Source organism: Ochotona curzoniae, unplaced genomic scaffold, assembly GCF_017591425.1.
Source record: "Ochotona curzoniae isolate NIBS_2020 unplaced genomic scaffold, NIBS_Ocur_1.0 scaffold_274, whole genome shotgun sequence".
Taxonomy (NCBI): domain Eukaryota; kingdom Metazoa; phylum Chordata; class Mammalia; order Lagomorpha; family Ochotonidae; genus Ochotona; species Ochotona curzoniae.
The window spans coordinates 10,775,376-10,797,617 of record NW_024467101.1 but is presented as its reverse complement, the minus strand read 5'-3'; the positions used below and the strand labels follow the sequence as shown (position 1 = coordinate 10,797,617).

At 47.7% G+C, this 22,242-nt stretch overlaps 1 protein-coding gene across 1 annotated transcript in view; it reads left to right on the top strand.

Annotated features, from left to right (window-relative positions):
• MYO18B (myosin XVIIIB) overlaps positions 1 to 22,242 on the top strand; it is a 189,498-nt gene that overhangs the window by 64,815 nt on the left and 102,441 nt on the right. The window contains exons 21-24 of the mRNA XM_041003594.1: positions 1,852 to 1,917; positions 7,496 to 7,624; positions 9,057 to 9,200; positions 10,617 to 10,706. Of these exons, the coding sequence (XP_040859528.1) occupies positions 1,852 to 1,917; positions 7,496 to 7,624; positions 9,057 to 9,200; positions 10,617 to 10,706 (429 nt within the window). The remainder of the gene's footprint in view (positions 1 to 1,851; positions 1,918 to 7,495; positions 7,625 to 9,056; positions 9,201 to 10,616; positions 10,707 to 22,242) is intronic.

Here is a 22,242-nt window from a genome sequence, read left to right as displayed (position 1 = left end):
GCGTGGGTGGGCATTCATGCAGTCAGCTTATTCATTCATGCACTACAGAGTGCGTAGTGCAGTGGAGGAGAGAAGCAACACAGGAAAGACCTCTTAAATACAAGGGGTGCTCGTTGCTGTAAACTAGGTCAAGCCAGCGAGGTTAATGGCCATACCATTTATTTAGCAAATATTTGTGCTAGTGGAGCTGACGCTGGCAAACACGCCAAGCAGGGCACAGAAGGCTGACAAGGCTGTCACGGGCAGCTGAGTGACACACTGAGGAATTTCTCATGCCCTTGGGACCTGGGCACGGGCAAGTCATTGGAAACGCAGATGTCGCAGTGTGGCCAAACTAACTGCAATTAGGAGCTGCCTCTGTTCTGCATGTAGCCTTGGAGACAGGCTGTGCTCTAGGGCTGGCGGCATTTGTGTTCGGTGTATCTGGGTGTGTTAGAACAGCCTTGGCCACCTGGGCACCTTCACACTGTGGTGTAGCTGTCACTCACGGGCATCCTCACAAGGACCCCTCCCCTTGCTCCTGCCTCCGCTCTGTCCAAGCTGGAGCTGTACTCCTATGAGACACAAACTCCCCGTTTTCCCCCTGGCCACCACCACTCTACTTTCTGTGCCTGAGTTTATCACCCTGGGTACCTCACCTAAGTGGAATCAGTAATGCTTACCTTTTTGTGGCTGACTTGCTTCATTTAACATAACACCCTCCAAGTTCATTCATGTTGGAGCTGGATTTATAGTTACCTTCCCCTTTTAGGCTGACACATACTCATTTTAATTAAAAATATATTTTATTTGAAATGGGGTGGGGTGGGGGAGATCTTCCATCCACTGGCTCATCCCCCAAATGGCTCCAATGCTAGAGCTGGTCCAAGGGCAAAGCCTGAACCCCAGAGCTTCAGCTAAGTCTCCAAAACAGGTGGCAGAGGTTTAAGCACTTGAGCCGTCATCCACTACCTTCCCAGGCAGGGACTGATTGGAAGTGGAGCAGGTGTCAGGGATGGTGGCTTGGCTTGCTTTGCTTTAATGCCCAACCCCATGGCTCCTGCTGTCATGCACGGCTGGACCGCATGCTGTTTATACATTCCTCCAGTGATGCACATTGGTTTGTTAGCATTGCTTGGCTGTAGTGAACAGTGGCGCCATGGCCATAGGTGTCCACATACCTCCTTCAGACTCTGGTTTCAATTATAGCATGGGCAGTGTACCTGAAGTGGTATGGATGGATCGTTTGATCATTCCACATTTCATATTCTAAGCAACTGCCATGCTTTTTTACATTGCAAAACAGCTAAATTCTTCATATGGTTTTGAACCTGTGATGTTTCCCCCTCTATAAAATGGTGACCTAAGTACTTATGTCCCTGCTACTCATGGGAGAGACTGTGATGGGATTTCTGCCTCTTGGTTTCAGCCTGGTCCAGCCTCAGCTATTGCAGCCCTTTGGAGAATGAGCCAGCAGAAGGAAGAGCTCTCTCTCTCTCCCTATCCCTATTTCTCTGCCATTCAAATAAATAAGTACATCTTAAATTTTTTTTCTCACACAAAGATACTATGGGTAGGAAATAACTTGGTATCTGTGAGGGTCCCTATCAAGTGGATGGTACCCAGCAGGTGGATGGTACCCAGCAGGTGGATGGTACCCAGCAGGTGCTCAGCATAGGCTCAGCTTCTGCATTTGCCTGGGCTAGGTAGGGCCCTGTGGATCTAAGCTCTCAGGCTAGCACATGGGTCTTCTCTCTTCCCAGTGCCTCAGCCACACAAAGTGAGCCTGACCTTTTGCTTTAGGATCTTCCCACCTTCCCTCTGCCTGCTCCTCCAAGTGCTCTTTTCCCTCTTCTCTTCCTCCCCTGCCAGGTGGTCGAGGAGCTCCTGCAGAGTCTGGACCTGGAGAAGAAGGCCGTGGCCTTGGGACACAGCCAGGTGAGTCGCGCCCAGCAGGGACCCAGAGGGGCCTTGATTCTTGTCCTGTCGTGGTTGTCTGTGATTTCTGTGTGTCTCCCCCATCCATCTTAGATGACAGAAGCTTGCAGAATCCGGGAAGGGTTATCACTTGTTAGGCATTACAATTCCAAGAGCCCCAGTGGTTTGGAAGAATTAACCTTCTCAGTCTCAGAAAATGCTGCCCTCACCCCCTTCATTCAGAGCCTTGTGATTTCTGCTTTGTAATGAATGATGATGCAGCCACAATCAGTCCTAGCTGATTGACAGCAGCAACTGTAAGAAGGGGCTTCAGAGCATGGCCTGTGATTATTTGAGTGGAGGAAAATAGCTTTTGCAGAACTGGTGTTGAGCCAAAAACTCTTCCAAAGGTACTTGAATGTATAGAGAAGAATTTCCTGCTTTCCTCCTAGGAGGGTACTTTAAACGGCTCGAGCAAAATAGAATGAACTATGTTTATTTTGGTGCAAAAGATTCTGAAGTGCATACCTACAAGAGCTCAAATGTGGGTGGCAAGAACTCATCGACTTGAGCTATCACCACTTCCTCCCAGGGTCTGCATCAGAAGATGCATGGTGACTCAAAGGCTAATCCTCCACCTGCAAGCACCAGCATCCTACATACATAGGTTTGTGTTCCAGCTGCTCCAATTCCAATTAGCATCCTGCCAATGGCCTGAAAAGCATCAAAGGTTCTTGGGTCCCTATATCCATGTGGGAGACCTGAAAAAAGCTCTTGGCTTCTGGCTTCAAATCTGTCATGGCCATTTAGGGAGTGAATCTGTAGATGAAGGATCGGCATCTCCTTCTCTCCATAAACCTGCTTTTCCAGTAAAAATAAATATATATGGATTTTTAAGTAGGAAGTTGGAATCAGGAGCCAGAGTTGAAAGTCAAACCCAGATATTCTGTTGTGGAATGGCCAGTGGCCTTAACCACTATGTTGGACAGCTTCTCCCTAGCTTACTCTTTACACATAAGGTCTTGTGTCCTGGGTTGAGAAAGTTGTCCTCCAGTCCCAGGGACCTCATCCTTTTCATTGACTTAGCAGTTCCCAAGGTCAAGTCCCTGGACCACCCTTAGCCTTGCCCGAGAGCTTACCAGAAGTATGTCTTCTCAGACATGATAAGTCGGAAGCTCTAGGGTAGGCCCTACCAGCCAGTAAGGTCAGAGCCCTCTCTTTCCTCTATATGTGATTCCAGTGCAGTGCTTGAGTCTGAGATCCTCTGGCCTGGAAAATCACTCCATTAGTTCATGAATATAAAAATCAGTCCCTAGGAGCCCAGAAGCTGCTGCAAAGCCAGGAAGAAAACAAAATACATTTACTACCTAGTGATTTGCAGGGGCAGCAGCAAGGGATCTGTAAGCCTAAACATTCTGGTGAAAGGGAGATTTACAGAAAGAAGGAGAGACAGAGAGGAAGATCTTCCATGCCTTGGCTCACTCCCTAAGTGTTCACAATGGCCAGAGCTGAGCCTATCTGAAGCCAGGAGCTTCTATGTGTTACCACAGGTGCAGGGGCCCAAGACTTTGGGCCATCTTCTACTGCTTTCCCAGGCCACAAGCAGGGAGCTGGATGGAAAGTGGGGTCACAGGACACAAGCCAGCACCCATCTGGGATCCTGGCATGTGCAAGATGAGGACTTAGCTGCTGAGCCATCACCAGGCCCACAGCATCACTGTTATTGTGGAATTGTGGATTCTTACCAAGAAACTCTCACAAGGCAGTCGGGATCAGAGTATCCTTTTGGGGAGCTGGGCTCTAACCGGAGCAGATTTGATATGGTTAGGCACTGCAGGGTTTTGAAGTCAGTTAGACTGAAGGTCTTGGAAATGGGGGGAAGGAGTAGCTTCAGCTCTTGCTCATCACTGGGGCAGTTTCATCTCTCCACGCCTCACCGTCCTCACTTGCAGAATGGAGCCATTCCTCCCTAACCAGCCATGTTGGCTGTGGGAAGCTGTACCTTGTCATTGATCAGGGGGCCCTGGCATGACCGGGCTGAATGCTTTCATGAGTGGGGCAAGACGTTTATCAAATCGGATGACATTTTAAGGCAGAAGAAATCAAACTCCTCTTGCCGATAAAATTCACCGAGAAGAACTGATTTCTGTGAGTCCAGAAATGGGAGCGATCATCTTATCAGATTTATCAAAACAAACAAGCAAAAAAAGCCCTTGGCTTGTGGCATTGTTTTTTTTTTTTAGAGGAAAACCAGCATGCATAGTGGTGGCCCCTGTGGATTCTTTCAAGGCAGCAGTGTTAAGGGTACCATGTTCTGTTTGTGGCTGATAAGCAGCAGGCCCCATGGAAAGAGAATCATTTAGACTGTGTGATTTTTTTTTCAGCCTCCAGAGTTTTATCAATGCTTATGTTGGGGGAGGATGGAGGGTGTGAGGTGACATTTATGGAAAAGGTGTGATGCCCCAGATAGACTTAGAGTGGGCAATGTGCTCCTCAAAGGCGAAACAGACAAAAAAAAAAATTGAGATAAGATGTGGACTGACTCACAGCCTGCGTATGGCGGTTTCCAATTATCTTTTTTAATGAAAGCTTCATATTTAATCCATGCTCCTGTTGGCAGCTGCCGCCACCTATTGTAATAGACGAACTGGCGCTGTATCACTTTGATTATTGATTTTTTTTTAAAACAGCAGCTTTTGGGATTCACTAGCTTGTGAAATTAATACAGTCATTATTGAGGCAATGTGATAGGTCATGAGTCAATCGTGCCTTTATTTCAATCAGGCTAATTGTCTTTGGTGGCCTGGGCCGATAGGAAGTGTTTCATAAAGCCATGCAGGGTTGGAAACCGAGTTAGCACCGATCAGGAGACCTCATTTTCATTTCTTCACCCGCAAGAAGGTGACCATGGGATTGACCGAGTGGCCTCGGTGACTGCAAATGGGTTTAGGGTAATGGAGAATCGATTCAGACCCTTTGCTCCACCTGGAATCAAATTGCCTTGGAACCACACGCAGCGGGTGTTTGTGTTATAATGAACAAGGAGAGCAAGGCTCCCGCTGAGGCCAAGAACAGGTGCAGGAGCTGCAAACCTGGGGAGCTAGACTCCAGCTCTGGCTTCGCTGCTCCTTGGCCACATGGACCCAAATCCACAACACAACCTACCTGTGCCCAAAGATTCCTTAAAGGGGACGTTTTGAACACTAACGTGTCCGTGGAAGGAAAGATTTTGGACAATGCGAGAGTGTACTTGAAAAAGTTCTAGGATAATTTAAATTAAAGGAGAAGCTTGGGTGGGTGTTTGGTCCAGCAGCTGCCACACTGCTTTGGAAGTCTGCATGGCACATTAGAGTGCCTGGTTCCAGTCCTGGTTGCCCTGATTCTGATCCAGGGTCCTGTTGGTGTACACCCTGGAAGGTAGTAGGTAGTGGCTCAAGTACTTGGATCCCTACCACCCACATGGGGAACCCAGATGTGGTTTTGGGTTCCTGGTCTCAGCTTAGCGCAGTCCTGGATAATCTGGGCATTTGGGGAATGAATCAGCTGATGAAAGATCTCTCTTATTCTGTCTCTGCTTGTCAAATAAAATGAAAGAAAAAAATGAAAAAGGAAAGTTAGCATCTGTTGAGAAAAATTACTGAATTAACAAACTAATTGAGCTCGGTGTAAAGAGTTTGAAATTCACATCTACCAGGGGTTCTCAAAGAGTTCCTGGAAAATACATATTATGAAAGCATTATGCATGGAGTTTTAGAAATTGTCTTTTAATTCCCTGCTTTTCTCAGAGGTGCATTACAGCATCCTCATGGATGTGCTACAAATGTTCATGATGTTCAGCAGTAGCTGGGATCTTGTCTGGAGTCAAGTCAATTCTGGTGCCTTTTTTAGCCTTAATTTCTCAACCCATAAAATGGAAGGGTCATCTTCACTTCTCCAAAAAGATTGTGCAAATGGTACTATAAAGAAGATTGGTGTAAGAAAGCTTAAACATTCATTCTGTTTTTTTTTTAAATAAATTGCATTTTCATGACCATTTCGAGAACCTCTTATATATATGGATTTCAAAAACTTTTAACATCAAAATCAGTTTATCTTTTTTTTTTTAAAAGATTTATTTATTTTTATTGGAAAGGCAGCATTGACAGAAAGGGGAGACAGACCTGTCTCCTGGTTCACTCCCAAATGGTCACAAGCGTCAGATCTAAGCCGATCTGAAGCCAGGAACCAGGAGCTTTTCCTGGGTTTCCCACATGCATGTGGGGCCCTAGGACCTGGGCTGTCCTTTGTTGCTTTCGCAGGCTGTTAGCAGGGAGCTGGATTGGGAAGTAGAGTAGCCAGGACAAGAACTGGTGCCCATATGGAATGTTATTACTGCAGGCAGAGGCTTAGCTTCTTATGCCACAGTGCTGGCCCTGAATTTATCTTTGAATTTTCATTTCCATTAAGAGTTTTGAGCTACTCTATGCATGCAAAGGGCTTTACCTCTGTGTCCAGTGGTGGTTTCATCCAGTTGCAAAATGCAGTGAGAGTTTCCTACATATTAGCTAGCCCTTAATTGACAGCGTGTGACCAGTTGCCACAAAACTGTGGCATGGCTGCAGAGAAACTGACACCTCTGGGGTTAGAAACCACATCGACAAAGAAACAAAGCTGAGCTTACCAGTCAGCAGGAAGGCATCTTTGCAGCAACTTTGCTTCTTGGGTGGCCCCAAACTCATGGATGCCCCAGGATCTTGGTAGGAGCAGAACTGCTCCCCCACAATTTGAGGTTCTCTTAGACAATGCTTTACTACAAAACCCCAGGATTCTTGGTCTTTGTCTGTTGCTGACAGTCAGTCCTGAGTCTCACTTCCTTGTTGTCCCCTGTATCTGTTCCACAGCAGCTCTGTAGGGGGTTGAGGGGTGGAGCGAGGGCCGAGGAGGAATTGGTCATACCCTGCAGAGGCCATCGTCCATTATGGATGAACCATGCTGAGACATCATGTACCTTGGGCTGGGGCAGCAAGCCCGTGGCTGGCATGAGCCCAGCTCTGTTCTCTGCAGACCAAGGAGAGCTGCTCTCTGCCTCCCATGCTTGTTTCTGTTGCTGCTGCCCCTCCTGGTTACACTCCATCCAGGTCTTTCTCTGATGTCCACCAGTGCTTATTTTTCTAAACAGTTTGGAATGCATTTGCCCAAATTTGATCCCAAGCCGATTGATTTCGACCTCCCCTGGGGTGAGGCCTGGGAATCTGCATCAACTACCCTGTCTTAGAGATGCTAAGGCCAGTTTGTCCGAACGATGATTCTCAAACTGACCTGAACATGTGTCTACTGGGGGTTCGTGGTAATCTGCAGATACTATGCCACAGAATGCAAGATCCTGCATTTCTGCCTACACTGAAGGTGCACGAGCCAGGGTGAGGTGTCAGGAACTAGAGGAAAGGAGAGGAACCCTTGGGAGACATCAGACCTTGGTCCTGTAGACCCTCATTAAATGGCAGCCACCCACCAGCATTGCAGGTTGGGGGGATGGAGCTAGGGTGTGAATTGCAAGCCCTCCCCATTGCAGGCAATCTGATGGAGCAGAGGAGTCACCTATGGCTTTTCCCCTTACCAGGTATTCCTCAAGGCAGGGGTGATCTCCAGGCTGGAGAGGCAGCGGGAGAAGCTGGTGTCTCCGAGCATCATCCTCTTCCAGGCAGCATGCAAGGGCTTTCTGTCCCGCCAGGAGTTCAAGAAGTTGAAGGTACTGCTTGGGGCTCACCTGGGGGTTCTGAGCTAACAGGTCTGGGGCAGGCATGAAGGCTCATGTGTCTCCCGAGATGAGGTCAGTTGTGCCAGGCTGGGTGCCCGCCCCATGTAGCAAGACCCTTGGCCAGGGACTCTTTTCAAGCATTGTGATTTGTTCCAGCACTTGACTTTGAATGACCAATCTAGATTGGCCTCAATTTAGATCAGTCAAGGCTTTGTGGAGTGATTTGTGATGACAAACTGTCTCATCTCTGGAAGAATTTACCCTTGTGGGTAAGCAGATGGGGCAGGGGCAGATCTCAGCCCCTGTGGCCTTTAGGACAAATGAACAAGTGGTGTCCGCAGTCCTGAGCCACCCAGGTTACCATCTTCTGAAGTCTCCAGCGCCTGCATTTCCTGTATTGCAGAGAGAGACGTGCTCAGCTCTGGGCTAAACGATACAGATATTTGATTCCCCACTTTGGGCAGCTGGATGAAGGTGAAACGAGGGGGGAATAAAAGTGTGCTTAATAAAGTCCATTGTACAAAGTAACTACTCCATGAACCTTAGGTGTCCTGTGTCACTTTAGTATTGTCATTATCAATTGCTACGACCACCGGAGTAGTGTTTCTTTACATAGGCATTCCGCTTTCTGAGAACTGGTGAACTCAGGTGTGCCTGCTTGGCAACGCAGGAAAAGGTGTCAAGTAATTAGGTCATGAAAGCACTACGGGCAGACCTACTGGAGCACTGCACTTAGCTAACAGGCACCAGGGGTGACCCAGAGTGGAGGTGAAGAATAAGCCTAGAGCCAAGCCGAAAAGGTTCAAGTTGTGGCTCTACCAGGGAGAAACTGGGTGCCACTGGGCAGGTGACTTGACTTCTCTGTGCCCCCTGCCCCCTGTTTCTCCATCAGGCATTATAACCACACCCGTGACAGAAGCGGGTTTGGTCTGTGCTTCTCTAACTGTGGTCCCTGGACCAGCAGCCTCAGCATCCCCTGGACATGGGTTAGAAATGTGGGTGCTCGGGTCATGCATCCCAGGTGGGCTGTAATCCGGGCCTGCTGGGGAGGAGGCTCCTCAGTAGAAGCTAACAGGGTTGTTCTGGATGTTTGCTTTCTGCAGGCAATGGCAGGAATTAGGTTTTGCCCGGCCAGTTCCTCACCTTATGATGTGTTCTTATATGACATTTTCTACACTTCCTCCCACTACTGGTGAGGCAAGACTCAAGAATGGCAGTGTACCTGGGACAGAGAGCCTGACTCTATAAAGAAGGCTTTGTTTTTTGGGGGAAGGGTTGGCAACTGGGAAGGTGAAAGGTCACTCAGAGCTTTCCCCTGGGATAGAAGCCTGCCTGCCCTACCCCTTCTGCCCCTCCCTGCCTCCCCTCCTTCCAGCCTCTGCTGGGACACTCATGTCTCATGTCTCCCTTCTCCTCCTGACAGATCCACCGACTGGCAGCCAGGTGCATCCAGAAGAATATGGCTGTGTTCCTGGCAGTCAAGGACTGGCCATGGTGGCAGCTCCTTGGCTCCCTCCGGCCCCTGCTGAGTGCCACCATTGGGCATGAACAGCTCCGAGCCAAGGAGGTCAGTGCACACTGCAGGCAGGGCCCAAAGTGGCAGCTCTCTCCCTTCCTCTTAATAACCCTCTCCTGCCTGTCCTTCATGCTTTTAGCATGGAACCACCCTCTCCCCCTCCCCGTACCCCCAGTGTGGATAATTCTAGATCTGGGGGTGCCTAACCCAACAGCCCTTGGTGCCCCTTCTGCATTTCCTCTTCTCCCATCAGCATGGGCCCTTGCCCGTCTGCAGCCTTGCTGCTCGCTGGGTGAGGAGTTCTGGCTAGGTGCGTGCTCGCCACCCGGGGTCTGGAACGCTTATGGCTCCAACCCCCAGGGACTCAATGCTGTGACCTTTGAGGCTTTGCTTTTCTTACCTCCCAGGTAAACATGCCCTTCCATCCTGCCGCCACTCACTTTCTGACGGGTTTCTTGTATATGCTTCCTCTTGGTTCGTTTTGTAAAAATTAGCAAATACACACATACTCTTCTTTCTTACATTAGAAACTAGGTTACCTTACAAATGGAGCACAACGAACCTGAAAACCTCACCCAGTAAAGTCTAGACGAATATTCCCAAATCCCCAAAACTCTGACAGCCAAAGCACCGCATTCTCCCAAGTGCTGCTTCATCAGCCACTTTTTTTTCATTCTATTTTAATGGGCACATAATAATTGTATATATTTTTTAAGGGTAGAATATTAGTATTTTGATACTTCAGGATCCTTCAAAAAGTTCATGGGAAAATGGAATTAAAAGATGAGTTTATTTTGGTGTAAAAGTATCTGAAATCCATGTATAATGGTGCTCATTGTCTATGAAACTTCTAAGGCTCCTTGTATATTTGCAGTGACTGAATCAGTTGAATTGACAAATCCATCACCTCAGGTGTTTGTGTGTGTGTGTGGCAAAAATGTCTGAAGTCACCTCTTTTAGCAGTACTGAAATATACAACACATTGTTGATTTACTCAGTCACCGTCCCATGTGACAGAAGCCTAAAGCATCTTGTTCCCAACTTGAACTTTTTATCCATGGTCACTCCTTTATTTTAATATTTATTTGAAAGTCAGAACTGCAGAGAGAGAGAAAGATCTCCTACTTGCTCGTTTACTCTCTTCTGCTGCCTCCATGACCACAATAGTTGGGGCTGGGCCAAAAAGCTTCTTGTAGGTCTTCCATATGGGTGGCAGGGGGCCAAGCAAGCACTTGGGCTATCCTCTGTTGCTTTTCCCAGGCTATTAGCAGGGAACTGGATTGGATACGGAACAGCTAAGACATGAATTGGCACTCATATGGCATGCTAGCATTGTAGGTGGCAGCTTTATCCACCATGGCAGGATGCTACTCTCTCTCCTCCACTTTAGATCATGCTTAACACAAGGGGACTACGTACCACTGGTTCATCCAGAATGGCCTCTGCTAAGGTGTCTCTTTTTTGTAGGAGGAGCTTAGAGCACTAAGGCAGAAGCTAGAAAAATCGGAGAAGCTGCGAAACGAATTCCGGCAGAGCACAGATCTGTTGGAGAGCAAGGTACTCCTGTCCCTCCTAGTGGGCCCTTGTGTCAGGGAGGTCTTTTCGGGGGAGGGCATGATGGCAGTGCTGCTGTACTAATTGTTCTGCAAGCATAGTTCACATTTCCTCTGGGGCACGATGCTGTTATCATACCCATTGACAGAGGGAGAAACGGAGATCCCAAGGCCACACGACCAACAATTATAGACCTGAGATCCAAACCCATGTCCTCTGGTCCCAAAGGGAAATTTTTCTCTTCTTTTGTTTTCAAATATTTGAAAGTCAGAGTTACAAGGCAGGGATGGAAAGAGGAGATCTTCCATTCGCTAATTCATTCTTTAGACAGTCACTATGGCCAAGGCTGAGTCAGAGCCAAAGTCAGGAGGGAGAAACTTCATCTCCCGTATGGGTGGCAAGGACCCATGGGCTTGGGCCATCTTCTCCTGTTGTGGAGCTGCTGAGACATGAATGGATAACCATCTGGGATGGCAGAGTCCCAGGCAGTGGCTTTATTCACTGTGCTACGATACTGGCCCCAAGTGAAAATTGTCTTGAGTCACAAAAATCCAATGATAAATTTGACTATACTGCAGTAGTAAACCTCTGTTGATCCAAGCATGAAATGAAGGCGCTGTGTACTTAGAACTGAAATATGTGATATATACATGTGGCAGAAAGCATTCAGAACATGTAAAGACCTTCCTTTAATCAACTGGGACACATACTCCCTAGAAAATAGGCATGGGCCAATTGAAATGAATAGGCACTTCCTAAGGGGAGGAGGGCTGGAACCAAGAGTCCAAATGCTCCTTAATTCACTTGGCCATTAAGCTCATGAAAGGAGGCCTAACTAGGCATGGATTCCAATTTTTTTTAACTGAAAAATAGTTACATTTAAATTTCATTTTGCATTAACCCTTTTAAAAATTTTACCTATGTATTTGAAAGTTAGAGTAACAGAGAAAACAAAGCAGAGAGAGAAAGAGTGAGTCTGTTCACTGGTTGACCCCCAAAATGGCTGTAATAGCCAGTGGTAGGCCAGGTCAAAGCCAGGAGCCAGGGAGTTTCTTCTGGGTTTCCCATGTGGATACTGAGGCCCAGGGACTTTACTGCTTTTCCAGGTGTGTTAACAAGAGACTGAATCATAAGTGGAGGACCAGGAATACCAACAGACACTCATATGGAATTCCAGCACCACTAAGCTACAGTACTGGCCCTCCACAAACCTTTAAAAGATTTTAAAAATCTATTTGAGGAAGAGAGAAAGAAAGAGGAAGAATTGAAGAGAGAGAGAGAGAAAACAAACAGATATAGAAAACTCCCACCTGGTAGTGCCCACCATGGCTGGGCTGGGCAGGACCAAAGGAAGGAACTGAAAACTGAGTGCAGGTCTCCCACACAGTAGGAACCTAGTTACTTGAGCCACCCCCTACTACCTCCATGGTCTGCATGAGCAGGAATACTAGAGTCAGGGGCTGGAAGAGAACACCGATGTGGGATGCAAGCAACTTAACTATTGGATAAATATTGCCCCTCTCTGAGCCTCTTGAAGCAGCCTTGTATACTGCAGAATCTTAGCCCTGTGTCTGTGAAGACAAGCACGTTGTAGCCACGTTTGTCACATGGGAGGAACAAAAAAAACCCCAAAGGACCAACCAACTGGCCGATCCAACCCAACCGACAGCTTCTGTCCACATGGTTTACTGGTATGCAGCCACACGTGTGGTCTGCTGCTGTTGGCCATTGCCATGGCAGGGCTGGTGGCTTCCACAGGAACCACTGAGCTCTGCCATTTTTACCTTACCTGTAAGGGCTGCCAGGTTGACCCCATGGGTCTTCACAGAACAGAGAGGCACCTGTGATAGCATGGAGCATCTTCATAAGCATTTGGTCAAAGCAAAGGGACTTCCAGTGGATTCCTAAAGTCACAGACAGGGCTGAACTCTGTGTTTGATTTCATTTCTCTCTCTCTCTCTCACACACACCTGAGACTGTAAAGCTTACATTATAAATTAGGCTCAGCAAGTGATGAACTATAAGCAATAATAAATGATGGTAAAGATAATAGTATACTGAAATAAAAGTTACATGACTGTGGTCTCTTGATCCTAATGTCTTGGTTCACCCTGCTTATGATGTGAGATGATGAGTGCCTATGTATTGAGAGGAGGTAATGAGTTGGAGGTGAAGATACAGGCATTGTGATCAAGCCCTAGTCTGCTCCGTAGGGTTACCTGAGTGTGACACCGCAATACTCCGTCTGATAACCATGATGGTTACCAACTGGTTGAAGGGTAGGTAGTGTCCACAGTGTGGATCCTCTGGACAAAGGGATGAGTCTTTCCCAGGCAGGACAGAGCAGGGGAGCAATGCTACTCAGGTTAGTGTTCAGTTGAAAAGTTACGAATCGTCCATGTCTGGCATTTTCAATGGATATTTTCAGATAACTATTGTCTTAAGAGCCAGACGTCTGAAGTCATGTAAAGTGAAACCATGCATCCAGAGAGGGACTGCTGCTTCTAAAATGTGATTCCATATGTAAAACGTTTTTAAATGTACAGAATATGTGGATTTGGGGCGCGTGTCACTATGGTCAGGGTGTTAATATATCTGTGGGGTAACTATCAAACTCAGAGTGCATGGAGAGGGACGACCAGCCAGAACAGATTCTGCTGGGGTTTGTGTGATGCTCTCGGGGCTGTGGGCGGCAGACGCCTTTTCTTTTGAATTCAGTGTCAAGTTCATGGCCGGTGATGAGGACAAGAACCAGATACTTCCTGCCCTCCCAAGCAAGGCTGCTGCCTATGCAGACAAAGTCCTAAACAAGTTCATACCCTCTAACATGACACATGATCTGTGAGCTCTGGTCCTAGGAGGAGCTGTTGGAGGAAACTGCTGCTGCTCCACGTAGAATTTTCAAGATTGGAGGTCCTTGATGAAAGCTCAACATGGAAAGGATTAACAACAAGTCGTGAGCAAGGTCACTGATATTTCAACCCAATTTTTAAAAAAGAGTGTAAATTAATATGAACAAATCTATGATGATCCTAATATAAACATTTTAAATTTCAAATAAATATAGGGTTTGTGGGTCAGGATTAGACAATCTGTGTGGTGGAATCCGATCTTGCTTTAGCAATCTGATCTTTTATACTTCATGAAATTTTTGCAATCATTGAGATTATTTTAAAAAGAAAAACATTATGTTGGAAGGTGTTGTTGATTTCTGATTCTGAGGTTTTTGGACCTCACCTCTCATTTTTTGCAGCCTTGGTAAAATTTAATCCCAGGTCTGTTTCTCCCTGAAACTCAAGGTGATCAGCAAAGTTGTTCTGAAGGGTAAATGAAATTTGTGTGTTCCCTGTTGGACAGATGTGTATCTGCATGTCTCAGACATTGGGAGTTCAGTGGAGCAACTTGGATATAGCTAGAGATAGGGTCACGTCCTGCCATCTCTGGTCTCTGGGCCAACAGAGGGAGACAGACCACAAGCAAACGGGTGCCTTGCTACAGAATACAAAGCAGAGAGAAGTCATAGGGATAGGGTGTCCAGTGGAGGCAGTTTTGCCTAAGTATTCCAGGAGGACTTCTCTCCAAGTTTAATGTCTGGTTCTGGACCTGCATAGTCTGAAGTCTGCGCAGGTCCATTAGAAGGAGCAGAGGCAGCTGGTCCATGATAAAGGTCCTGAAGCAATGCAGGGTGATATTTGTCAGCAAAGAGCAAGACTGGGGCTTGGTTGTTTTTCATCCAAGTACTGTTTGAGCTCTGGATGACCTGCTTCTGATCCAGCTCCCTGTGAGTGCACCTGAGACGGCAGAGTAAGAAGAACTTTGCTTCCTGTCACTCATACAGAAGACCCAAACCAAATCCCTAGCTCTTGGATTCAGCTTGCTCTAGCCCTGGCTGTGGCAGCCATCTGGAATCTGGGGAGTGAACCAGTGGATATAAGAACTCTTTCTCTTTTTTCTCCCTCTTTCTCTTTTGTCATTCTGCCTTGCAAATATTTTTTTTAAAGTAATGTATTGATGTGAAAGGCAGAGGGATAAATGGAAAGCCCCAATCAATTGGCTCACTTTCCAGATGCCTGCAACAGCCAGAGAACTGAAACTGGCAGCTAGGGATGCACTCGAGGTTTCCCACATGGATGTCTGGAATTCAGTCACTTGAGCTCTCATTGCTGCCTCCCACGGTACCCACTGGCAGGACACTGGAGTTAGGAACAGAGCTGAGCAACCAAGCCTGGTGACTCTGATATGGGACATGGATGTCCCAGCCAGCATGTTAATTGCTGGACCGAATACCTACCCCCAAACTAGAGCTTTCTATGGCTGGTATGATTAGTTATGGATGCTGTTGGTTTGTTGAGGGGTGCTGGTAAGTGTAACTGGTCTGATGAGGAAGCCAACAAAACACAACCTTCTTCGCATGTGGACAGTTAAAGGTGAGCCTGGCTGGCTCTTTTGGAGGGTTGAATGAAATTTGAGAAGGGTCTATGTCTGTTTCACGCCTTCTTTGTCATCCCAAAGGGACAGGGTCCATTCTCCACACCAAGAGGTTCTCTGTCTGCTCAACTCGTGCCCACTCCTGCAGGCACATTAAAGTGTCCGCCGTGGAGACTGCCAGGGCAGGGAAAGGAGAGGCTGATCTTGGTAGGAGTGGTCACTGCAGCGCAGCGTCTTCGGAGTTACGCTGAGAGGTTGTTTCGCAAGGCTGCGCCCTCTTGCGGTAAAGACCGGAAGGAGAGGAACTGGTACACAACCCATCTCTGGTTCTTGGAAGCAGCCATGGGTAGAGAGCCGGGAGTTGCTTGGGAATATCCCAGTAGAGAGTCTTCCCGCTGAGCTGACATTTGATGTCGTCATTCATCATAAGCTGTCAGATGAGACGCGGGGATTTGTGACGCTGGCGGCCCAGGTGGGAGATTTGCAGGCGTGAGATGAATACGGTTGTTAACATACATGGCTAATGACACTTGCTTGGGGACGGAGCACTTGTACAAGGAGGAGCAGCTGCTCAGGCTTCTAATACCTGAGCTAGGCAAATGAGTGCTGGCCCCTCTGTGAGACTCTGCCCAGGCTCTTGGCATCTGAGTTGGCATCACGTGTGGTTACAAAAGGAGGTCTGGGTGGGGCCTTGAAAAAAACCAAGAGTAAAAAAAAAATGATTTATTTATCTTTGCTGGAAAGTCAGATATACCAGAGAGGTGGAGAGACAGAGAGGAAGATAATCCGTTCATTGATTCACTCTCCAAACGGCCGCAACAGCCAGAGCTGAGCTGATCCGAAGCCAGGAGCCCTGAGTTTCTTCTAGGGTCTCCCACGCAGGTACAAGGTCCCAAGGCTTTGGGCCATGTCCGATTGCTTTCCCAGGCCACAAGTAGGGAGCTGGATGGGAAGCGGGGTCGCCGGGGTTAAAACCAGCACCCATATGGGATCCTGGCGCGTGCAAGACAAGACTGTAGGAGCTAGGCTACTGCGCCAGGTCCAAAACCAAGATTTTAAAAATAAAGAAATTCAAAGCAAAGGGAAATGAAAGTTGAAGAGAGTGGAAATCCACTTCTGGCTACAAACTCCACTGCCCCAGTGTGTGCTGACGCCTCTGCTGGGCGCCTATCTGCTCTGCTGCTCAATGGCCCTATATCCCCTCTCCTCCAGTTGAGGAAGCTCTTCTTGCAAGAGCTGAAAGTGTGTGACTCCAAGTCCCATGTTTGCTCTCATGGAATTGGCTGATGACTTTTAAATAATCATTTTTAAAAATGTTTTATTAGTGAAGCAATATAGGGAATATCTGCCACCCACTAATTCATTTCCCCAAGTGTCTGCCATTTTGGTGCGTGTCCTGTATAGTCTGTTATTTTTTTTTAAGGTAATATTTGAAAGGTAGAGTTAAAGGTCTTCGATCCAGTCACTGCTTCATTGTCCCAAATGGTCACAAAGCCTGGGGCAGGGCTAGGTTAGGACGAAGCCAGCAGCCAGGAGAGCTCCACCAGGGTTTCTTGTGTGAATGGCGGGGCCCAAACGCTTGGACCATCTTCAGCTGCTTTCCCAGATGCATTAGCAGGTAGCCAGGTTGCAAGTGGAGCAGCCAGGACTCAAATCAGTGCTAATGCTATTCTCCCAAGCTGTCATTTTAATTTGGGCTTTTCCACTGTGTGTGTGTGTGTGTGTGTGTGTGTGAATTAATGATACTGTTTGACAAAGCAGTCTTTCAGTTTCTTTTTCAATTATTTATTTGCGAAGGAGAGGACAGTTGGTTTCCACCTGTGGGTTCCCCCTCTGAGTCCCCACAATGACAGGAGCTGGACAGAGGCTGAAGAACTCAGAGCAGCTCTCCCATGTGGGTGGCTTGAGGCATCACCTCTGCCTCCCAGAGTCTGCACTGGGCAGGAAGCTGGAGTCAGGAACCAGAGATGGAATGTGGGAATCTGTACAGATGCTCTCAATGCTAGGTCAACTACTCATCCCTTCCAGGGCTTCTTAACAAGGCCTCCCCCCCCCCCTTCATCCCACTGGCGACCCAGATGCAGAGGGGTCCACCTGCTCTGGGATAATCCTTTTCATGCTGAAAACGGACTGGATCCCATACAGGATGTGTTAGGACACAGACCACTATTCTCGAGCCTCAGCTTCCGTCTGTAGGTTCTGTGTTCCCAACAGATTCTCAGATAACATTGCAGCTGCTGGTCCAGGGACCACACTTTGGACACCGCTAAGCCAGAGAAGGGGTAGAAGATGTCTCCTGCCCACGACTCTGCTTTCTGATGTGGCAGTTTGTGGCAATAGCTAGGGGATGGGATCTGCCTCAGGGCCATGCATCATGCTCTAAGATCCCTGCTCTGCTCACAGCCTCTGCACCCCACCCCTGTCTCGGCAGGAAGGAGAGCGTTGGTAGTAGCAGCATTGCTGGATCTTGTTGTGTCTCATCAAGCTCTGTGTGACTAGGCTTATTAAAAAGACAACATTATTGCGAAATGATTTAAGTGCTTCATTTGCAAGAGAGCCGTGGAGGAGACGAGGAACCTCCGAGAGGCTGGCTATAAATATCCTTCAAGCGTGCAAAATCTGCCTGGGCGCAAAGCAGGGTTTTTTTTTTTTTTAATTCTTCCAAGAAAGCAGTGCCCTGGCTGCTTACAGGAAATACCTGTAAAGCAACAGGAGCAGCTAGGGAGAGAAGACAGCGGGGAGTGTGGTATGTGGTGTCTCATTCCCTTTCTTGAGATGTGATCTGGGTCTCCTTCCTGTCCTTCCACTCTTCACTGCCACTTCCAGACATTATTTGTGGCTCAAAGCAGAAATCTGTGCGCTGGGGATCTCTGGCCTCACTCACCAGAAAGGTTTCTCTCTCATCGTGTCTCTGTACCTGTTAGCTCCGGTAGTCCAGTGAAGACCTGCAGACTGTACAAGGTAAAGGACGAGTCCAATGATTTGGACTTGTATGAAGACAATTCCCAAAGCTCCTGGAAAATGATTATTATAAAAAAGTGTGGATTTCAGGACAGAATTTTTTGCACCCAAAATAAGCAACTTTCCAAAAAAAGATAAACATTTTATTTTTTATTGGAAAGGCAGATTTACGGAAAATAGGAGAGAAAGAGATCTGAAAATGCTGCAAAAGCCCGAGCTGCATCAGTCTGAAGCCAGGAGCCAAGAGCTTCTTCTGGGTCTCCCACACAGGTGCAGGGTCTCATGGCTTTCAGCTATCCTTTACTGGTTTTCTAGACCAAAAGCAGGGATCTGGACCAGAAAAGGAGCAGCTGGGACATGAACTGGTGCCCATATGGAATGCTGGTGCTTGGAGACAGAGGATTAGCCAGTTGAGCCATTGTGGCAGCCCATAAATAAGCAACTTTCCATTTCATGAACTTACTAATTCTTAGAGAGGTAGTATGGCAGAGAATGAGGACAGAAAGAGTTTTCATCTGTTGATTAACTCTCCAAGTAACTGCAGTGGCCCAGGGTGGGTCAAACTACACTTGGGAGCTGGAAACTCAGCCTAGGTCTCCTGGCAGGGACCTAACTATGTAACCATCACTACAGTCATCTCCAGAAATGGGGAAGCTGGAGCTCAAACCCAGGCACTCCAATAGGTGGTAGACTTGACCACTCAGCCAAACACCTGCCTCTCCACAAACTTCTGTGTGTCCTGTATCTGGTGTGGAAGAAGAAAGTGGAGCAGGTCCAACCCAGCTGGTTTTGTGCCCACTGGCTACAGGGTGGGTAGCAAAAGTCTTTAAGTCTCTGGGCCGTTGACTCATATCAGCAAAGTAACAATCATGCCAGTTGTTTCTTCTTCCTACAACTGTGACAAGGAAGTGCAGGTCAAACAGTTACCATGGTACCTGTTCTATAACAAGCCACAGTACTATTATGGCACACACACACACACACACACACACTCACTCCCCCAACAGATGTAATTCTTCCAAGTGTATGGTGCATTTTAGTCCTTTCTTTACCCCTCAGCATCTAGTGCAAAACATGCAGTGAAAATGCAGGAGTAAATGCCCTCCTTATAAGTGCAAAAGTAACATTTCATGAGTGATGCTTCTGTGCCATCTGCCGGCAGAAGTCCTTGACCCACAGTACCTCATTCTACCTCTCAGTCCAACCATGGGGAAGAGTTTCTTATCCCAGACGTGGAAAGTGAAGCTTAAAGAGGCAAAGTGACTTGAACAAATCCAGGTCTGGCTGACTCCAGAGGCTGTGGTGGTGGAGGGACAATCCACTCAGACAGGGAGTGGGGTGCAAGCACTGGCGTGTGCTTCTTAGGAAATGTGTCATGAAGGACAAGTAGGGATAGCCAGGTGACAGGTGAGGAGGGGCACAGTAGGAGTGGAGTGGGTTGGGGAGGTGAAGCCTGGTCTGGTAGGTGTAGCCGTGGTGGTTAGAATGTCAGGTGTTGGGCAAGGGGGAGTGGCTATGGGGAAAAGATCAAGCCATGGGGTGGCACCAGGCCACGTGGCTGCATGAGAATCTCGTTGGTGGCCTAAACATCACATCAAGAGAAATACAGGACCAAAGATGTTCAGATTGAGGTTTGTGGGTGATGATGGGATTGGAAAGGTTATTTCCTTTAGTGGGTCAAGCATTTGGAGAGTGTTAGCAGTCCCTGAAGGGCCTTGCTCATGCTCCTGGAAGGTTCTAGTTGTCTCCGTTCTCTCTGGAAGCACTCTGATTCTGGGCAGTGAGGTGTACTCCCATGAGCCCTCTCCAATCTGTTCGGACACTGACTCCTTCTCTACACACAGGCCACAAGCTGTGCAGCTGAACTCATACTATTCCCTGATTCACTCATGTGTGTGTAAGTTTGCTCTATGTGGATTCTTTGAACCTGGAAGAAGCCATGGATGAAGGCTCTGTAGCTGGAGCCCTTGGTGAATGACTTCACCCTGAGCCACAGTTTCCTCATTTGCACCATGGAGACTGGGTCAGGAGCCACCTCCCATCCTTGCAGTGGGTGTTCTGTAGGTGAGCCTGTGCCTGGCACATGATAATTACTCTCCATCATTGTCATTGTTATAGTTCTCTCCATTTGTTATTACTTAGTAGGAGTGCCATGTACCTGGTTGAGGTTTTTCTCTAGCAAAGACATGCACAGGTCCATCACTGGGGAAGGTTGAAGTCCATCACTGAGAGATTTATTCTTGTGGCCAACGCAGCTTGGGGCAATCCCATGAGACTGAAGCCACAGCTTAACGTCTTTGACAAACAGATCATAGGCCAGCTGGTGCAGCAGCTGGGCCAGCCCTTCATCTAGTGATCTGTTTATTTTTCCGTTTCATTGCTCAGGTTGATGAGGATGAGAGTACAGAGTCCATGAACTCCACGCAGGCCTCCTTTGGCCAAAAAAGTTGAGTGAGGTCCAGATCGTCTCTGGCCTTGGATTTGTACTCTGCAGGCTGTTGACTCTCTGAGTCACTGCTCCTGTTTTATCCCACATGGACAATGGTTTCTGCCTTGCTGACGCCCCAGAGGCCCAGTGTGTTGGTCAGTGGGTAGGGGACATAGGACAGGGGTGGTTAAGGGCTGCAGGCTGGGAGATCAGGCTAACTCTTTAACTTGCTAATTATCATCTGTAGCCAATCATGTCATGTCTCTATGCCTCAGCTTCCTGTTGTGCCGAAGGGGGTAGGGATAGTAGACTTCCGTAGAAAGCTTCTGACGGGCTTAAATTATGATGCTGAGTGTCTAGTACAGCCTGTCCTGTGCACTTGATGGCTGTGAGTTCTACGAGGCTCACGGTGAGCTACCCTTTGTGGGATAAGTTGAAGAGGACCAGAGGAGCACTGCTGACCGTTGTCTACAAGTAGGATGGTTTTCAGGGTTGGGAATTTCCAAGGTTTTAAAAGTGTCTAATTGACTCAGCAGTGATACACGATCATGGTGTATGATGGAACAGTTCAATAATGTGTAGACAAAAGTAATGGTCAGGTCAGGGTAACTGGTGTATCTATTACCTCAGATATCGGTCACTTCTGTTGGGCTGGGAGCATCCAAGCTCTCGTCTATTGGCTATTTTGAGATTGACGATGAGTTGTTGTCCATTATAGTCATGCTTCTGTGCCATAGACCATTGGATGTCAACCCTACTCTCCACCTGCCTCCCCATACATGTTTACCCTTTTCTTCCTATCTCTCTCTCCCCCATTCCCTCCCCAGACTTTGGGATGCATTTGAGAGTTCCTGAATGTAAGAACTGAGGACAAGATCTAATCAAGGCATGGATATGCCCCTGTGGTATATTTATTTGCCCAAATCTTCCCTGGGATCCCCACGGGCAAGAGTCGGCCCACAGTGGTTGCTCATGCAGTGCTGTTGGAGCCGTAACTAATCAGCCAGAGTGACAGCCCTGGGGACTGTCTCTATGTGTTCTGTTTAACGTTCCTCAAATCCCAGTCACCCACGGAACTCCCAAGCTGCAAATGATGCCAGTGCACAAGGATCTATGATTTCCCTTCGACTCCAGACAGAGCCTGCCATGGGTTCATTCATTTCTGTTCCTGTCTTTTACAAGCAGGTCCTCAGAGTCATTGTCCCTAAGTAGAAAGAACATTTATGCTGATTTTGGTCAAAAGGTGCGTCCGAGGAGATATTTCAGAGTGATGTCTAGTTAATTGGTCCTTGAGTAATCTGTGACAACCCTTCTGGGTTTACCAATCCATCTTTCCCACTTCTTAAACTGGTTTTCATTTTGTATGACCTAAGAGCTCTGAGCAGGTGCCCATTCCTCATCTCTTGTACAAAGCCCCAGGCCACTGAGTGTGGGGAGGGAGAAGGATTTGTGGGGATGGGGGCAGGTCAAAGACTGCCTGCCTGTGGAAGAGTTTTCTGTCATTCCCACAATTTGGAAAGGTAGATTTGTCCTTTGGGCTCCAGACTCCGGGTTCTGTAAAACTTGAAAATAATACGTTCAATCAATTTTGTTCTCCCCTTGCTCAGGCCAATTAGCACAGATTAAATTTCACACTAATTGGCTGAGGCAGAGGGAACACGATCCTGGTGTTTGGGATTAATGCCGATTTCAGGGGATGGGTGTGACGGGGAGTGGAAGATT